The 20390-nt window shown below is 32.5% G+C and overlaps 1 protein-coding gene across 5 annotated transcripts in view; it reads left to right on the plus strand.

Moving 5' to 3' along the window:
* LOC148606078 (uncharacterized) overlaps positions 1–20390 on the plus strand; it is a 65870-nt gene that overhangs the window by 13048 nt on the left and 32432 nt on the right. For all 5 annotated transcript variants that reach the window (XM_088545926.1, XM_088545928.1, XM_088545929.1 and 2 more), the window contains exon 3: positions 3281–3391. In XM_088545926.1, the coding sequence (XP_088402052.1) occupies positions 3281–3391 (111 nt within the window). The remainder of the gene's footprint in view (positions 1–3280; positions 3392–20390) is intronic.

Here is a 20390-nt window from a genome sequence, read left to right on the forward strand (position 1 = left end):
GCTGTGAAGTCAGCCTCATATCTTGACCAAACTTTACGACAAACGTGATGACTTTTCATTCAGAATTGTCAACTTTCCTTTCATTTGTGGCAACATCCCTTCAGCTCCTGCATATGGAGTGTTCACATCACAACTCATACGTTATGCCAGAGCTTACCGAAACTACGCAGACTTTTTGTATTGTGCTAGAACTCTAACAAATAGGCTTCTGGAACAGAGTTATGTTGCTACAAGATTAAAGTCATCACTACAAAAGTTTTATGGCCGTTATCATGAACTCGTGGATTGTTATGGTGTATCCATCAGCACCATGAAAACTAATTTATTAAAAGGGGTCATAGTTTTCCTTCCCTCATTTGTCTACCCCGGACTTGACTTTTTATGAGCAACTCGGCTGGTGTTTCTAGAAAAGCAGAGGACGCTTACCCTACCGGTGCACCTGGTCCATGCTCCCAGTTTTAAGTGGAGTCTGAGTTGTTCATTTGCTGTTGTTACTTTGTATGTATGATTTTAGTTACTTTATGTTCTTTGTTGTGTATGTCTGTTTTTCATGTCTGGTCTTTGTCCCTGGATTACATTCTTCTGATTACTGCTATAACCTTGGTTCCCTTTGATTACTCTTCCATCAAATGCAAAGCAAGAAACAACTAAACTTCTACAGGTCACCACACAGTCTTCAATGATGAGCAAACCCATACCATAAAGCAAGCTGCGAAAGGTCCCAAAGTTCATTCAAGACAAAAATTGACCTAATCTGTAGGAAATATGAATAACAGTGAACCTAAAAAACAACATGTTTTTTGTCTGTGTCTTGATTTTCCTTGTCACTTCATTTAATTCTTTGATTATATTCTTTTTGATTACCTTTCCAAACCTGGTTCCCTTGATTACCATTTCATTTTGTCTGACTAATTCTAATGAAAGGACTGGTAGATTTCGAAAGTTTTTCATTCCGATGGGGTTGACATATTCACCATATCCAATCTCATTGTATTCTAACCACAGGACCTTAAAATTTGAAAACTACTGTGGTTGACGTCAAGAAAATAAGCCTGAATTAGGTCAAAAAGTTAAAACAGTAATGCAAAAGTTTAAATGACTGTATCTGTACATTCCAGTAATTGATACTGGGCATGAATTTGTGTCATTCCATTATGGTTTGAAGGAAGATGCCTAAAGAAAAGTAATTAGAGTAAAATACATGTATCAGATTACCATGGCATACCAAATTGTAACACCAAATGTAATATTAATCAATTTGAGAAGTCTCTTTGCTGCCCTTAAAACATTCCAGTTGATAAATGTGTTTTAATAAAAGCTTTTTAATAACAAATCAATGTTTATCAGGGGAGATAATCACTTAAAATTAAAGTATAATTAATTTTCAATTAGATTTATTGTGATAGTAACAACTATTTTCACTATTTTAGTTGTGATATTGTTTCCTATTGCTTCCTGTAGTAGAATTTTATTATAACAGTTCTATCATAAAATCACATGTTACTGGTATTAGAATGCATTGTATATGATAAAGGTAATTCTGATATATTTAATCCTAGGTGCTTTTTGTATACTCTGTGCAATGAAAGTTTGGTAGGTTTTAGTGTCTGGAGTTGGTCCATGGTCAATGGGAATTATCAGGGTCACCTAATGCATACTGTATTTCTCTGATGTGATTGTGGATTAAAGACTTACCATTTGAGTGTTTTATGATAGTGTTGTGAACATGAAAATCCAGCATGGTTTTGTTCGTTTGATGTTGTGAAGATGAAAATCCAGCATGGTTTTGTTCAATTGATGTTGTGAACATGAAAATCCGGCATGGTTTTGTTTGTTTGAAGTTGTGAACATGAAAATCCAGCATGGTTTTGTTTGATGTTGTGAACATGAAAATTCAGCATGGTTTTGTTTGTTTGATGTTGTGAACATGAAAATTCAGCATGGTTTTGTTTGTTTGATGTTGTGAACATGAAAATCCAGCATGGTTTTGTTCGTTTGAAGTTGTGAACATGAAAATCCAGCATGGTTTTGTTTGATGTTGTGAACATGAAAATCCAGCATCGTTTTGTTCGTTTGAATTTGATATTTCTGCACTCTGCTGTTCAAGCTTCTGCGATGATGAGATAACTTTTGTCTACTCTTCATTACTAGAATATGACCTTCGAACTCTCCACCAATGTGCTTGAAAATCTTTTGAAATTGTTTAACATAAAAAAGTATGGATAAAGAAAATTTAGAAATAGATAATGAAATTGAATAAATGATTTTAGTTGGAAATTTATGTATCAATAGATTTAAAATTAAAATTGATGATCAATAGTAGGCTTAAAAGGTTGTCCAAGGTATACATGTTAAAGAAGGAAACAGAAATCTTGAGGGTAAACTTGCTTTATACTTCTTTTTCCACAAGACTGATAAATGCTGACCTGCAGTACAGTGCCTGGTCAAGTTCAAAACCTATGATGAAAGGTTAATAAAAAGCAGACACACAGTGTATGTCCAGCATAAGTTTGAAGTCTCCTGGTCAGCAAAGGCTGACAATTTGGGACTTGAGTACAGTGCATTGCCTGGCCTACTCAAGTTTGGATGGTAAAAGCTTGATATGAGCTTGATTACAATATATTGCCAGCTCAACTCTATACATATGTAGTTTGGACTATCAGAGGTTGATATGAACTTGAAAACAGTATATTCCCTACTCAACTATACAGTTTGGATAATCAAAGGCTGATATGAGCTTCATTACAGTACATTTCCTACTCAACTATACAGTTGGGATGATCATAGGCTGATATGAGCTTGAATACAGTATTTTGCCTGCTCAACTCTGTAGTTTGATGATCAAAAGCTGATATGTGCTTGATTACAATATATTGCCAGCTCATCTCAATACATATGTAGTTTGGACTATCAGAGGCTGATATGAAAGTACAAACTTGAGTACAATATATTTCCTGCTCAACTCTACAGCTTGGATGATTAAAGACTGATATGAACTTGAGTACAGTATATTTCCAACTCAACTATAAGTTTGGATGATCAAAGACTGATATGATCTTGAGTACAGTACATTGCCTGCTCAACATTAAAGTCTGAGTGATGCCTGGGCAGTTGCACATATTTTAGGTTTCATAATCAATAGCAAATGTTTCCAACATACATGTAAGTTTGTGATATCATACATTGTCAACTTATGATGACTTTTCTTTCATCATGGTTCCTTATATGTTAATTTACACTGGCTATGCTCAAAAAATTCATGTATGTATTTGTTTTCTAGGTACTCACAAGATGAAATTGACAAGAAGGTGTCAATGTTCCGTACCATGTTGATAAATAAGGAGGGTGTGTCTGAAGGGGCTCCGGAGAAAGATGAACATGGAAGACCAGTGTAAGTCTTTTAATTTATATAAGGCCACTGTTGTGGCTAGCCAAAACTGGAGGTTACAGTCTGTAATAATTATTCCCCATGCAATTAGTTGCAGGAGTCTATAGTTTTGACCTCTGTGTTTGTGACAATCATTCTTAATTAGTTTGGTGTCTTTGTTTGTTTACTTTTCTAAAGAATACCTCTTGCAAAGTACAAATTTCATGTACAATCTATATAATTTTTATTTTATAAGTGCAACAACCAAATGAAAAACTACTTGTTATGTGATCAGTGACTGTTTCTGAACAAGAAATAAAAGCAAATTCGGTGGGTTTTTGACATGCATAAATCACCTTCTGTCTGATTTTTATAAAGACTGATACTTAACTATTAAACTCTGATTTTTTGTTATCATGACTAACTAAATACAATATATGAGATGGAAACCACCTGTTTGGCTCCTGCCTAAGGAAAGTTAATTGTATATCTTAACATGTTTTTGAGTATCAAAATATCTCAGTTCATCTCAAAAAAGGTGTTCGCAATGAGTGCTACATTTGAAGAGGTTTTTGTCTGTCATTGAATCAAATTTCCTTATATGATGCGAACTGGTACCTCAGACCTTTAGCACTATAATACTGTTTATAGTAATATAAATCTCCCCTGTATCTCCCCTGTTTACTGAATCAGACTGTTTTATGTTTAGGGCAGACATTTTATTATGTAATGTGAGAATATTTTAAAACAGTCAGTGAATTTTCACATGCAAGTAGACTATAGAACTGTTCCACCCAAATTCATTCTGCTTGATGTATAGGCTATGATAGAGAATAGTTTGAAGGAATAACCTTTAGTTATGTGTTTAGGTTTATGTACACCAGTTTAGTTTTATACTATTAGGTTAACTCAAATTGAATGCTATTCAGATTTACTTACTCAGCCAAACAATAAAAGTTAATGTTTAAGCATGTTTAGTTAGACCCCAAAATAATTGAAGGGACTTATTTTTGCCCTTGTCACCATGTGAAATATGTAGAACCCATCATAGTAGACCAATAGAGGACCTTTTATTTTGTAAAATTGCCAGAGAAAATTTTGTCATCAGAGACTTGATATAAACAACTTTGTCATTTCATTGGGATAAAAAAAAGTGATCACGTATCTTCCAACAATTCAATCTTTACACTTACGACCTTTGTGAACCTGGATATCTTCAAATCAAATAATTAAACATGACTGTTGATTGATTGTTCCTACTAGAGAATAGGATTAGGTGTTCCTGATGATGGAGTAAATTAATTACAAGACCAGATGAAATCTTCTCTGTGATAAAGTCCACCTTGATCTTGCTATTACCTGGAGAACTCCTGATAGATAGTGACAGGATATTCAGTGGAAAAACCGGTTGGAAATAGATTGTAGAAAGCCTTAGTCATTTGCATATTTTTTTTCTCAGTGTAAGAGTTGGAGATAATGTACATATCATTTGATAAGATACATTTTGTATTAGATACTGTGCTGTCTAAAAATCATGCAGTACATGTATATGATTTATCAACTACTGTATTTTGTTTTACTTTACCTCCACTCAACAAGTTAGTGGTGATTTAGCATCCCAGTCCGTCAATCTGTTCATTGAAATTTCATCGCAATTATATCTACTTAAAATGAATGGCTTGATTTAAATCAGTATGTGCTTAGCTTTTTTTATATATTAGGTATATACATGTACATGTACATGTATTTTTCAAGCAATTAACTTCCTGTTTTGTGGGACTTTCATTATACCAAATGACTTGATGTATACCTAGCAATGTGTACTATGTTTCATAATGCATGTCTCTCCATGAAGAGAATTTTCGTTTTAATAATTGAAATTTGAATATCTCAAAATTTCAACTTAAGTTACATGTATTTTATTTCAACAAACCAGCCTGGATGAAACCAAGATGAAATTAAGTAATATAGTTAAATATTCAAATTTCTATTTTATTTTTCGAACACAAATTCTCTTCATGGAGAAAAATACACAATATTTACACAAATTTTATGAGTTATACAATATTTTTCTCAGTGATTCTTTGGGAGAACATGGGAACCTCACAACATTGCTTTCATCCCATCAGGTTTGATAAATTAGACAAGAACCAATTTTTCATATCACAAATTCATATCACATTGCCCCATTGTGTTATATTGCAAAATATCTCACCTTCCAAGGAGATGATAAAATGACCAAATCATAGAGAATTTATATTTTAAGCCATCTAGATGTATATATACAGTGATTTTGTTGGCTTGGATCAAAACTAACCCAATTTATTTATTTATTTTTTTTTTTTGGGGGGGGGGGAAGTGTTTTTGAGTAGGCTTTTTTTTTTAAATTGAGTTTTGAACATTTTTTTTCATTTGGTATACTCTCTATCTCTCTATGATTAGAACATTTTACATATCTATAGGACAAATTTCAAGCCATTTTTTTTTTACAAATTTGGAATGTTTTTATACTTGGGAACCAACCAAAATTCAGAACAATAGCACTGATATATTGTTTGACAATTCATGCATTGTCTGTTTTTTGCATGATACTTAGGGATAACTAAACTCTATACCAGTGCAGAAGCTTTGTCTGTTCTTACCACAAAATATTTAAAAATTTATAAAAATCAAAAATTATAATGCAGTTCATTTATGTACTATATACATGAGGCATTGTCAGCACATTTAGTTCATATATTTCTGTGTCCAATATATCATGCTTGTCTACCCCTGTGCATGGTCGCATCAAATTCTTTGGTGGAAAATAAGAAAATGTAATGTTGTTAAACAGTGAATTGTGAAGTTGACCTAAATGAGATAGAAGTTTTTTTTACATACCATAAATTCTATCTTTTTATTTTGATTTTCAAAACTGCTTGCTAAAATGAGGAAAAATTTCATGTCATTGAAGTGTGCACAACTTGATGAAACTTTTCTTTGAATTTTTCACCGTTTTACAGGGCTATTTTATCTGTTCCTTGCTCTACCCCTATTCATAATCAAAAAGCTGAGTTATAAAGTATATTCTTAGTTGTATGGAATTTTTCGTTTTATTCTTGAATCATTGTTAGCGATATATTTTGAACCAACAATTAGTCCCAATAGAGTCATTAGAAAAGTGTTAAAATCTATAATTTAACGGAATGAAAAATATTGTTACTGTTGAAAACATTTACAAGTTTGATTTTTTATATTTTGGAATTTCAAAGCCCATTTATAATTTTATTAATTGATAATTCATAAGGATTATTATATCCCCCACAAACTAAGTTTAGGGGGTATATTGGTTTTACCCTGTCTGTCTGTCCATCTGTATGTTAGTAACTGTTTTAATAAACAGCTTGCAGCATTGTTATGAAACTTTGTGGGATGTAATATAAACATTGAGAAGTGCATACTGTCAGAAATTTAAGTAGAAAGAGTAATCAAGGGAACCAAGGTTATAGCGGTTATCAAAAGAATGTAATCCAGGGACAAAGACCGCACATGGAAAACAGACATTCACAACAAAGAACATAAAGTAACTAAAATCATACATACAAAGTAACAAAAGTAAATGAGCAACTCGGACTCCACTAAACTGGGAGCATGGACCAGGTGCACTGGTAGGGTAAGCGTCTTTTGCTTTTCTAGAAACACCCGCCGAGTTGCTCATAAAAAGTCATGGCTAATGGTCACTTAGGCGTTTTTCAGTATTATTATTTTATATCCTTCATAAATGACTTGTAGGATTGTTATTAAACTTTGTAGTGTAAGTACAGTATTGGGTTGTGCATAATGTTCGGACAAAAATTATAGAAAAGATGGTTGTTGGACTTCGACTATTTTCAACAAATCTTGAATTGAGTCTGATGCGTTAAACAACTTGCAGAATTGTAATGAAACTCCATGGAGTGTTAATTTAGAGACATGTGCATATTGTCAGGAATTTACATTTAATGTAGATTTGTAGTCATATTCTCCTATTGTGTTGTCAACAAAAAAAAAATAGTACAGATTTCTTTTGGTGTTTGGTGTTTAAGAATGACAGCACAATTGTTTGTCAGAAGTGCTTATCGTAGTCTATCCCCATAAAAATTGTGTCAAATGTGAATCGTGTGTCCCCAAATGTATAGGGTTCAACAGGCTGTGGGGGTGGGGGGGTATTAATCATGTTAGGGGCATTATTTAGTTTATATAACTGTTAGAGAGGATCCACAATGTGCTGATAAATCATTTTACTGTGTTGATAAGTTCACTCATTTGAAGAAAGAGGAGGTTTCATTAGGAGTTGTAGGTCATTGAATTAACTGCCAGAATAAAAAAAATGTAACCTTTTTATTGTATCCTCTCGAAGTTTAAAGGAAAATATCATTAATATGTCACATATTATATGAATCATTCTGTTTGTCTTATTGTCTTTTCATTTGTCTACCCACATGTCTTGGGGTTGCAACTCTTCCTAACCTACTCAGTGGATTTTGATGAATTTTTGTAGGAAGGTTAGGCATAGTGTGTAATGCATGTAGGCTTGTATGAAGGTACATTTATGTAAATAGAGAAAATACAGTTTAAGATTTAATATGATGTAAACCTTTTGAAGTGGGCAATTCTTGTGATTTTGCTTGTTTCAAGATTTTTAACTGGCCTTAACCAATTGGACATGTACTAGAAGACCAGTGCAAAAATTACACATCAGTGAGCAAATAAAAGGTTGCCATTATCATGACTTTCAATGAATGGATTTAAAATTTGGAATGTGGCTTTATGTAGATGGGACATAAGCTGTAAGTGTTTTTGTTTACTGTCCGATATTGCCCCGTGCAGGTCCGGGTGTTAAAAGAATAGGCCTGCAGCAGCGCTAAGCTTGTCATAAAAGGCGACTAAATAGTGCTCAGAATCCTAGCCAGGGGCTAGGGCGCTTTGCCCACAGAGCAACTGGGATGTGTGCCCCAGGTGGTTGAATGGGGTACCCCTAGCGTGTTACATGCTGGGGTTGTCAGGCTATAATACGGGAAACCTGACCGCAAACCATAGTGGTGCACCGTGTTGGGAAAGATGCCACGTTCCTCGCACGTTAAAGAACCCTACTGTGGTATTCTCCCGGAGTAGGAACCATAAGGCTCTGCCACAGGAGGCTAAATTGCCCGACCCTACCCACCTCTCCCTATTTCCAGTGGCAATCAAAATTTGTCAACCCCATTGTCCTTGTGTCCCATCCCTTTTTCATTTCATCATCATTTCATGTTCATTTCATCATCATTTCATGTTCATCGTCTGAATATAGCTGAAATATTGCTGCTCAGACGTTAAACCCCAGCAAACAAACAAACAAACTGTCCGATATTAACATCCTGTTTCACAGGATTTTCCCATTTTTACTATTAACTGGTAGAATTTTTGTCACAAAAATCTTTAAGCTCCCATTTGACAGATTGATTTAAAAAGTGGTATGTGGCTTTATGTGGGCATACAAGGGCTTGAAGTTGCTGTTCAAATTAGGTTACTTACTGAATGAGTGGTCTTATACCTAGCATGACAATACTTGCAGCTTGATGTTTTACTTGCCACTCCTACAAGCTGAAGCAAGGTTTGGCAAAGCACAAATAATTGACATTTAATGGTATTTTTGGATGGAAGAAATTGATTTTGTACTCTTCAATTTCTGGATGTTTGAAGACATGAATGTTAATTATTATTGCTTGATACAATATAATTTACTTTGAACCTTGTAACATGGTAAATATTGCTCTTTAATAATGTAGGTAGATCGAAAAACTATTTGTGATGGGCCTCTTGGGACAGGGATATTAATAATCTCCAGTGACAGGACAAAAGTGCCAATCGGAACTGATGTGTCTCTGTCGGACTTGGTAAAATCAACAATTTATATCTTTTCCCAAGTGATAATTTCTGAATTTAGTATGCTATCATAGGCAAAAATAGCATTTAAAGAGTCAGTTATTTCCAGGGTGTTCATTGTCTGTGTCTTTAGAAAAGCAAAGATTTGAAATTGTTGTGGCTTTTCACCCAAGATTATGGGTTCATCACATTGTACATGCTATAAGGTGCTATAATTTGTTTTGTTTTCATTTTGTTTGACAAAAGTGACTGGACAAAGAGTAAACTTTAATTACAGTGTCGGCTGATAACTTTGTGATGAAAAAAAAAAGAGATCTTATGAATGTTTATTCTGCTGATCTAGAGGGAAATCAGTTGGTGTGGATATTGATGTTTATATAACATAATGGGTTTTTAACAGGGAGGAAATAATGAATCAGTAAGGGCAGATGACTTTTCATGTGACAAGATTTGTTATTGCATAGGTTTAGAGATGCAAAAATTGCCATTCTTCTATAAATTTGTTACAAGAAGTATCCATGACCAAACAAATTGAAATACATGTACTGTAGGAAGCCAAATCCGTCACTTCCATCTGCAATGCAAGAAATAAAGCCTAAGAGTTTTATGTGTTTAGAGTTTAAATCTAATGAAAATTGGGCCTATCAATTGTTCCATTCTCAGTCACTGCATGTAGGGTCTAACAACACTCTTTTTGTTCAAATGACCTTTCTTACCAGCAGTCAGATTTCATCTTTCATGATTTTGGAAGCATTATTCAAAGGGGAAAAAATCAAGGATTCATAAAAAGGTCATCTGAACAGAAAGTAGAACGGAGTGTTGTTAGATCCAACATGTAGTGACTGAATGGAACCATTGATAGGTCTAATTTTAATTAGATTGAAAAAGTTCATGAAAAGGGAAACCTGAATTTTTTCTATAGACTGGTTCCTGATTTTTCAGGTATTGTTCTGCAAGGTTACATGTTCTACTTCCTGGGATGTGAATTTTTTTGCAATACATGAGCACATGCAATCTCATTAGAAGTCTTTGAAGCTGGTTTTAATGTATTGTCCTTTATTCACGTAAAAAGAGTTTAGTGATAATAGAGTGTGGCAGAGATGTATTATTTTTACATTAAGTTTTGAAACATTAAAATTTCATATGTTTGATCTATAGAAAGATGTTTTTTGTAATTTATTACCATATCTACTTAAACATGTTCATATAATTGTCAGAAAAAAGTGTTTGTGATGTGACTTCTCAATTTAAAGCACTTTCTTTGGGGTTTGATCTTTCTTTATAGTACAGACATTCACAGCCTTTTAAGATGAAATTACAGTTGTCAGTGATGTAAGGGACGTCTTTACTTATCGTCCTCTTCAGACTACCAATTAATGCCGTAGTTTAAATGTCAGGATTACAGCTATCCCATAATCAGCTGACGTGTCAACAGTTGAAGTCTTGTCTTATTCCATTAGAAAGTGACCAGGCAGGGTTCACACCACTTAATATTGGGGTTATTAGTGCCTAATTTGATTAATGGTGGATTTAAATGATGATTTTGAATTGTATCATTAAGACATTTTTGCCAAGGGGGTTTTATTAATTAAGTTTTTATGATTTTTCAAGACAATAATTCTATTGCATATGATTTTTAACAAAGCATTCAAATAAAATGTAAATAATGATTTTGATAGTCAAGACTTATTTCGATAAAAATTTTTCTTATCTTAGAAGAAGATACTGAATTTTGTATATAATTTTTTAAGTCTACCATTTTTACAGATATTAAAAGGTTCTAACTGAATTTATACTAAGTAAATGTATGTGTACCATTAAACATCTTTCCACTCACCAGCATTGATGGCCATTAATGTGCTTATTTAAAAGAACAAAAATCAATTATATCCAGTGATACCAAGAGCAGGGTTTGAAACTGACTTTTCTAGCTAGGTAAATCACAGGACTATGTTTTATAGATAAATTTAGTGGACCTCAAAATTGTTATTTGGCCCTCTCCTTAGGACTAATACAATTTTAAGAATTGATTGAGTGTGCCCAAAGGAATACAAATTTAAATTTCAAGATTGTCCTCCCTCTTAATACAGTAGGCACAGAACTACCGGACTACTGTTTATGTTGAACCCTGATAAGAGTAGTAGTTTCACTCTGATATAGTCACAGGAGTCAGATCCTACTTCAGTAATGCTATAACATCAATATTGCGATTTAAAGTAAAAATAGTCCATTGTCACTTTCCCCAATTTCTGAGTTAACAGTATCACATGTCAGTATCTTTGAAGTCAAGGTTTGTAATGATGGAGTTTGTACATGTAGCTCAAAGTAAAGAACTCTAATAAAAGATAATAAAATGACAATTATGTTTCAAAAAGGTATGGAAATCCACTACACTAAATTAGTTGATAGGATGTTTCTTTACTTGACTTCCCTCATTTGTTATTTTCACAGCTCTATGAGAAAAGTGACTAAAAATATGCTTCTTTAAATGTCAGATCATAGTAATCTTGTATCAGGTACCGAGGGATTCCACATCTTCCCAGTTCAGACACAAATATCATCTGTTCATTTGGTCAAATGTCAGTCACATCAGCAAATTGGCTCTCGTTGTAGTATAGATCAGGTGGTATACCAACGTTAGTCTATAACTTTGTTACTGTAGATAATTATATTTCTCAGTACAAGTGTTGAGTTTTACAACTTTCCATAATTCTGTTCTCAGGAAGACGGAAGTACATGTATATGATCCTGGTTTTGTTGTCATTTGTGTTGTGTCACATTCTGACATGTTTTTTGTACTTTATTTGGAAATTTATTTTTTTTACTGCATGGCAGTGACATTGCATGAATAAATTCTCTGGATATACAATAGATGACAGTCTTTGAACATTTCAAAAGTAATTGATTTGGAACTTGAACTTGAATGAACTTTATTCTCATAAACTACATATTACATAGTTAAAGAGAAACATATCTACTATAATGTGTAACAATTATATGCATGTGTGAAAAATGCAATACATATAATAAATTTAGAAGATTAACCCAGAGGTGATGGAGAGATAAACTTTCTTTTGTATTGTTCCAGTTCCTGTTTTTAATTAACATGTGAAAATAGTTGACAGTATGGTGAATGTTGGGCAGGGTGACAGGAAAATTATTTTTGTAACACTTTTTTCCAGCAACTACTAATTGCAGCCTCATAACTTTTGGTATCTAGCATAAGATAAGGGTCCCTTATCTTAGGATTTGATTTGAGGCCTGTTGGACATCTACTTCCTGTTTAACAAAACTTGGCCTTTTCTTTCTCCGACCCATTTCTGTTTTTTTTTTTTTTTTTTTTTTTTTCATGTTGTTTTCTACACAGGATGACTCAAAATTTGATCCATGGTTTCCTTTCCTGACTGGTTGTAAATTCAGGTTAACAGTCACCAAAAGTGAACTTCTGAATCACAGAAAAATTCCATGACTTCATAATACAGACAGCTAAAATTTCTGAGGTGAAAGGTCAAAGATGCTTACACTTCTGTCTTTTAACTCCATCTATCAAAACAATTGTCTGTAGAATAATTCCCTGTCCGTCTGACCCGTTATCGTAAATCTGGTCATCTTTCTAAATATTCCGGCAAGGTAACAATATTTATGGCAAGGTTTCAAGATTAAATCAAGACAAGGCTGTTTCTTACAGGATGATACAATCCAGAAAAATGTCTGATTGGAATTATATTGTCAGATTTAGTCACTGTCTGTCATGTCTGTTGTGGAGAAGATTTTCTAGTCTGAGCTCAAGATTATTGTTGTAGTTAAGACTTTATAAAAGTGTGATCAATGAAAACAATAGTTTTAGTACTACCATAGTTATGGTCACTATGTACATGTATATGATAGAGATAATAAAATGTGATGTCTTTTAAATTTGATTTGACATATTTAAGTTAGTATAGTCCTAAAGCTGATTCTGCTGTATGTTACTATAGTCCTAAAGCCGATTCTGCTGTAATCTTACTATAGTCCTGAAGCAGATTCTGCTGTTATCTTACTATAGTCCTAAAGCTGATTCTGCTGTTACGTTACATTGTTTCAAAAGCTTTTCCCTGTTATAACAATGCTGTGATACATTATTTTGTTTCAAAAGCTTTTCCCATTTGTAACTATACTGTGTTTCATTACCTTGTTTCTAAAGCTGTTCTCTGCTTTAACTTTACCCTGTTTTAAAAACTGTTTTACACTGTAACATCACCATGTTTCAGAAGTTGTTCTCTGCAGTAACTTTATGCTGTTTCAAAAGTTGTTCCGTGCTGTAACTTTACCATGTTTGAAAAGTTGTTCTCTTCTGTAATGTTACCATATTTAAAAAGTTGTTCTCTGCTTTAACATACTCTTGTTTCAAAAGTTTTTCTCTGCTGTAACTTTACCCTGTTTCAAAAGCTGTTCCCTGGCATCTATATCTTAACCATGTTTCAAAAGGTGTTCTCTGATACAGCTTTACCCTGTTTCAAAAAGTGTTATCTACTATCACTTTTCTCTGTTTTAAAAGCTGTTCTCTGCTTTAGCTTTACCCTGTTTCACAACCTGCTCTCTGTTGTGATTTTTCCTTGTTTTAGAAGTTATGCTGTAAACTTACCATGTATCAAAAGCTGTTCCTTGCTGTTACATTATCATTTTTCAAAAGCTGTACTCTGCTGTAACTTTACCAAGTTTCAAAAGCTGTTTTCTGCTGTTACATTACCTGGTTTCAAAATGTGAACTGTGCAGAGTAGAGTGTTTACAAAAAGTCTTGAATATTTAATTTTGTAAAACAATCTTTCAACAAACAAAAGCTGCCATAAAGTTTACTGTTTAATAAATAAAAGGGTAATACAGTACTGCTTGTTTTATTTTAGATTTGAAATCACCTTAAAAGTTTAAATCAACTGAGAATGTTAAGAATATCAGGTCAGTTCCCATGTAAACTGAATTGTACATTCAAATAACAATAGTTTCTTTAAAGCTGTTTTCAGGAAGAGGATATTAACTCTTGTTCTGGGCAGATAATGGGATTATTCTTGTCATGTATGTCTGTACTAATTAATTCTCTCAACTGTAGATCAATAGTGAAAAGTTGTAATAGATCCCATGTATTCCCTAAACTATTTACCGATGTTAGGGCAATTTGTGTTATTTCTTTCTAATTTGTCACTTTCGAATTGTGACGTTGTAGAGAGTTGTAGCGATCGTCAGTGACGAGAGTCTGTAATTGGGATATCTTTATTCAGTTGGCTTTAGAACTAGTGGCAGTGTTAGTTTTGCTTCAATCAAGTTCATCATTGTTTGTTTTTAGTGCAAACTGGGGTCATTTATCAATTTCATGGTAATGGTTTTTAGAAATTATTTTTCAAGTTTTCAGAAAAATTGCTTAAAATTGCTTAAAATTGCTTTTAATCTTCTACTTAATTTAGAAATTAATTGAAGTGTCATGCATTGAACTTTTTTTTCTCTAATGCATTTCTAAGTTTGATATATACCCTGGAAATATAATGCTTATTACTTAAAACTAATTGCTAAAAGTTTTGATAAAAGTTAAAAACTAGAAATTAACAAAGATATCAATATTGGTTAAGTAAATCTGATTATTTGTTGAATTAAGAATAACAAAAAACCTAATTAAAATTTGCTGGTAAAAATAATGTGGAATTCAATGAAAGAAAATTATCGGAAGAGAAAATTAATTGAGAATGGAAAATGTGAACTTGATGAATCTTTAACTAATACTTTGAATTCAATGTATCGAAACAGTGGATGATAAAAACTTACTGGTATTCAATATGCATTAGATTTGTTTAATCCTCGGAGAAATGATGCACCATTACGTAGACAATATGTTGCGTAGCTATATACTGGAAATTTTTCTGATAGGAAATTAGTTATATTTAGACAGTAGCCTTTTAAAATATTCACAAGTGACTGCTTCTCAGATATATTTTGATATCAGTCGGAACAAATGAGAAAAATCCAATCATTTGGAAAAATTAAATGGTGTACTAGGAATAATTATACCTACATTATATAAACATGGTCTCGAGACCCTGTCTTATGGGGAGAATAAAGACATTTCAACTTGATTCAATCTTTCAAGAAAATAAGTTTAATACATGTTGTAAAAAGTCAGACTGGACATTTTTTTTTTACTTGTATCGTACTAGCTGTTGAGTTCAGTTGATACATGGCATTATACATGTACAAGTATTAAAGTTCAGAATTTTGATATTTATTGGTAAAGTTAACAATGTTTACCAACATGTCAGAACAGGGGAGCAAACAGATTCTAATTCTGAACAAGCAACTGGAATCACCAACCACTTGGATTAGTAGTGTGTACGGAGAAAGCTTTAGTAAACTGCAACTAGATTTAAATGAAAAGAAACGATCAGTGTTTGATATCTTCTGGGACCAAATCAATGGAAATACGACAAAAGTTGAAAAGTCTATATCTGTCACGGAACATACAAACTTGAATGTTACATCTCAGTGCACAAACTTGAACTTGTCATCTGTTATACATTTGGGAGCTTTTGATGTCTACATGTAAGTATATAGTCCCATGTTTCTATCAAAAGTCTTGTTCACTATGGCAATATTTGTAATGAAAAATTATTAATCCCATATTTAGACTAGGGTAGTGTTATATTACATTAATGGAATGAATGAAGTCAAAGAATATGGAAGAAGGTCAGAAGAGATTCATTGTAATGTTCTAGTGGAACTAATAAACTTTCATGGAGATGATTGCAGCTAGTTGTCTTGCCATCAATTGGAAGGAAATTATATCATATGGTCTTTATAGAATTCTTTTTCTTTTTTCAAATTTCAGCATGTCATATTTTCTTTTTCCTAACTTCAATAACAACAGTTGATCCCCAGCCTTCTCAATCATAGACAGAAAAAAATACACATACACTAATGAATTAAGATACATATGAAATTCCTTTAAGATCGATGAACTATTGTGTGACTTTAATTTCAGAATATAGATGAATTTACCATGACCGTATAATTTATTTCAGTGTTTTGTTTGTTTTTTGTTTGTTTGTTTGTTTTTTTTGGGGGGATTAATGTGTAGTATTTTACACAAAATTTTAGAACGGTGACCAAATGTAGCACTAAAAGACAAAGCATTTTCTATATTTGAAAAATGCAATAGTGGTAATATGAGTCATGTGAAAAACTGTTAAATTTCACCTTTAAAGAGGAATTGCTGCATTATTAAAGTGTGAATACATTTTTAAAACTTACTTTGAAAATGTACTTTTATAGCAATAATAGGTATAGTGTATATGTCAAAGAGACAACAACCCCACCAGGATGAAAATGTCAGCCCAAGACCACCTGTTGGTCTTCAGTGAACGATGAGGAAATCCTCATACCTCAGGGCAGACTGCAGCTGCCAAAAAAACATCATTATACACAGGTATAGCAAAAGTACTCAAGTAGCATCAAAAATAGTAGGAACTTCCATGCAACTAAGCTCAGCTTGTAAAGAGGTAGCGACAAATTTATGTTTGTTCACAATTTCAATTCTGAAAATTTAGTCAGTTGGAATATTGGTGAATTTGTAATTTCTTTTTGTAGTATTTCAATATAAAACTTATGACAGATAACAGTAATGTTTTTTGCAGCTTTTTCAGCAGGAACAAAAACAAATTCCTTGCTTTCAGTTTTAACTTGTTAAGCAGATCACAATGTCTGGCCATCTGTTGTTGCGTTGACATTTCTTGTTAGTGCAACTCAAAATAAACCGCTCAATGTTGAAATTTCATAGGAATGTTAGGCATCATATGTAGGTGTGCTTAAAGAAAAACAACCATCATGTTCAAAGTTGGGCGATTTAACTTGGAATTGTACACGCTAAACTGCTCCCTAAACTTCTCATTGGATTTTAATGATTTTCTCTAAGAAGGTTTAGTATTGTATATTGATGTTAATGGAAGAACCCTATTATCTAATGGAGTATTATTCAACTAACAGACTAACAGGTTTAACATGATTTAAGTCCACTTGAAGCGGGGGCTATTCTCTCACTGAGCTTGATCCCAGTACTTCTAGTTTGTTTTCGTTTTTTTTCTTTTTCTATTTTTATTTTAAAGCTATTCCTAGATATTTCTGATCAGGTTGAGTAGAGAAGTGGGATTAACTCTTGGTGCTAGATTTACTCTTGTGGAATATAGGAAGGTATTAAAACTCAATTCAATTAATTTCCTTTTAGTTTAACATTTGGTCTCAGAGCTTATTCAACAGGATTACATTGTTAAATTAAGAAAAAAAAATAGGATTTACATCTGTTTTGTGTCAATATGAGACAAACATTTGACTTTTTCTCTGCATTGAACTATTCTTGGATCAAACCTTATATTTTGTAATCGATTACAATAATTTGTTCTTGCATTTGACACCTCTTACTGAGAATAAATATTGCTAACTTCAGACAAAAACTAAGTTGAACTCCTTTGGGACAAGGTAAAGTTATAACACTGCTACATTGACCCTGACCATCAGTAAAGGTCTGACGTATCATTCTTTGCTAAAATGTGTTTTAATTATTGCTACTTAAGAACTGTTTTAACCTTCTTTTTTTGGTCTTTTTTTTGTATCTTTAATACAAAAGGTTCTGTCTGACATTTTCAATCCTTGAACTTTTTGTCTGACCTTGATGTATCGAGTTTGTGATCAACATTATTTTTTCCTTTATTAATTGTAGCCTTTCTAGCTGATCTTTTTTTTTTTACAAAAGGTGCTGTCTGACATTTTTTCTGACCTTGATGTATCATTGAGTATTTCTTCCTTATTATTCTTTTAACCTTACTCACTGATCTAACATGTATTTGGTTTGGTCTATACAAACTTGCTGTCATCCTTGATTTTTTTCTGACCTTGATGTATTGATGTTATTTCTTCTTTATATTTTTTAACCTTATTCTGATCCAACGTATGTTTTTTGTTTGTTTTTTTTTTCAAAAGGTGTTGTGTGACATTTTCCATCTGTGATTTTTTTTCTGACCTTGATGTATTGACGATATTTCTTCTTAATATTTTTTTTAAACCGTATTCTGATCATACATATGATTTTTCTTTTTACAAAAGGTGTTATCTGACGTTTTCCATCTGTGATTTTTCTGACCTTTTATCTCTGTTTACTTTAAATATATTAAGTTTCGCTGTTAAGTCTTGCACATGAACATATTGGTGTGTATAAATTTTCATGGTTTTAAAAAGGTTAAACAATATGTGATAATTCAAAAATTAATTTCACAATTACTTTTTTTTTCACACTTTCTTGTCCATTGTATTAATCTTCACAGTGTACCAATTTTTGCTCTTTTTGGCTGTAAATATCAAAGCACCATAAATAGTACTTGGGAAATTAACTTTTAACACTTTGTAATACTAATGATTCTTTGAAACTGCATAAATTGATAACCACGAATATGTTCACTTGACAAAATCATCGAAAAATAGCATCTGCGAAAATTAATATGTTGATAGGACCTTGCTGGAAATTGACCTGTAAGGACAGACTAGGCTGATATGTTTTTGAAACTCTGTTGATCAACATATGCTTACATTTATTTGTTTATTTAACCTACATTTGATATTGTTAAGATCTGGAACTCTTTGATGTCTGTTCTGAATTATTGATGCTAGGAGAAACTTTTAAACGACTTCTTTGCATGATGAGAAGCTTGCAAAACAAATAATTCCATTTGAAATTTTACTTTATTCAGGTTTTACATGCAAGAAATATGTGTAGACTTTTGCTTTCTATTTCTATTTGTTTAAGAAGCAAGTTGTTAATATTTGGTCGCCTACAAAGCAAGGAGTTATAGAATTCAACTTTCATCCATGCTCAGTTACATAGGTTTCTTGAAAATCGTTTTTATGGCATAACTTCTGAACACATTTGTGAATTTTCAGGAAACTTATACCAGTTTACTATTTATGGGAAAGTTTTTGGAGTTGGTATGTCGAAGTTAAAGATCTCATGTATTTAAAGACATACAATTTGTTTGTAGTAAATACTGCTTCCTGGTGCAGAACTTCTAAAATCTCTAGATGAAATTATGATGGAATTTCAACCAATCATTTAAAGCGAACAAAAAAAATTCCTACTGAGTGGAACATTTTTTCTGACACTTGTAGTTGTGAAAATTAAGCAAAAATTGAGAATACTAATTAAAATAAATATTCTCCAGATAACATGTATAGTATCAAGTTGTATTGTGGAACTAATGCTTATAGCATCCAGTTAAAATGATTTCACAATAAGACATTTTGAAGTGTTTTGGGTTCTCAGATTTTATAGGCTTTAATTTGAAAGTGATGATGATTGCTTTACCCATATTTCTCTGTTTCGTATGTTTTCTCCTGTTTCATAATAAATGAAGTTTGATTGTGTTATGCTGTATGCATCTGGAAAATCTATTAGGTATGAAGCCAGTTGGAGACACAGAAAGGAGGTTTCCTGGCTACTATTGGTCAATTTTATCAAAAAAAATATACAAAATAGGCATAATTTCTCTGATAGATTGGAGGGTGGGGGGTTCTCATCCCTGATCACCCTCCTAGTTATTTAACCAGTGAAAGCCACAAATGTAAGTAGATTCAATGTGTGTATGGGTATTCTGTTTTTCAGAAACAAAGTTTCTCTTACAATTTTTATGGGAAAAACCTCAAATTCAGAAATACTGTTATCCCAAATAATGTTAAATAAAAACTGTTACAAATTGACTTTTATTGTCAAGATGCTTTGGACTGTTAATTGTCAACCAGTAGGAAAAATTAAGATTTTCTTTTCCAAATTTTATTTGACAGTTTTATGATGAAACAATGATCAGGATTTGACTACACTTTGCAACTGATGATTATTACAGTGTTTAATGTAAAACTAATGATGATTGGTAAATCCATAATTATATTTTATGATTCTTGGTGTTACATAACTTACGAGGTTTTGATTGTGGCTAATACCCAGAAGATCCATTAAACAGTATTCATGTCATGGTATCTATCTTTGGAAATGCTTTCTGTTTTATTGCATGTCATCACATGCTAGATATTAAGACTTATCATGTTTCATGTTCATGGCATCTTGATTGAGTTAGCTTCT

This window comes from Perna viridis, chromosome 9 (assembly GCF_037379345.1).
Source record: "Perna viridis isolate PV_CMFRI_1.1 ecotype Kerala chromosome 9, ASM3737934v1, whole genome shotgun sequence".
NCBI classification, from domain to species: Eukaryota; Metazoa; Mollusca; class Bivalvia; order Mytilida; family Mytilidae; genus Perna; species Perna viridis.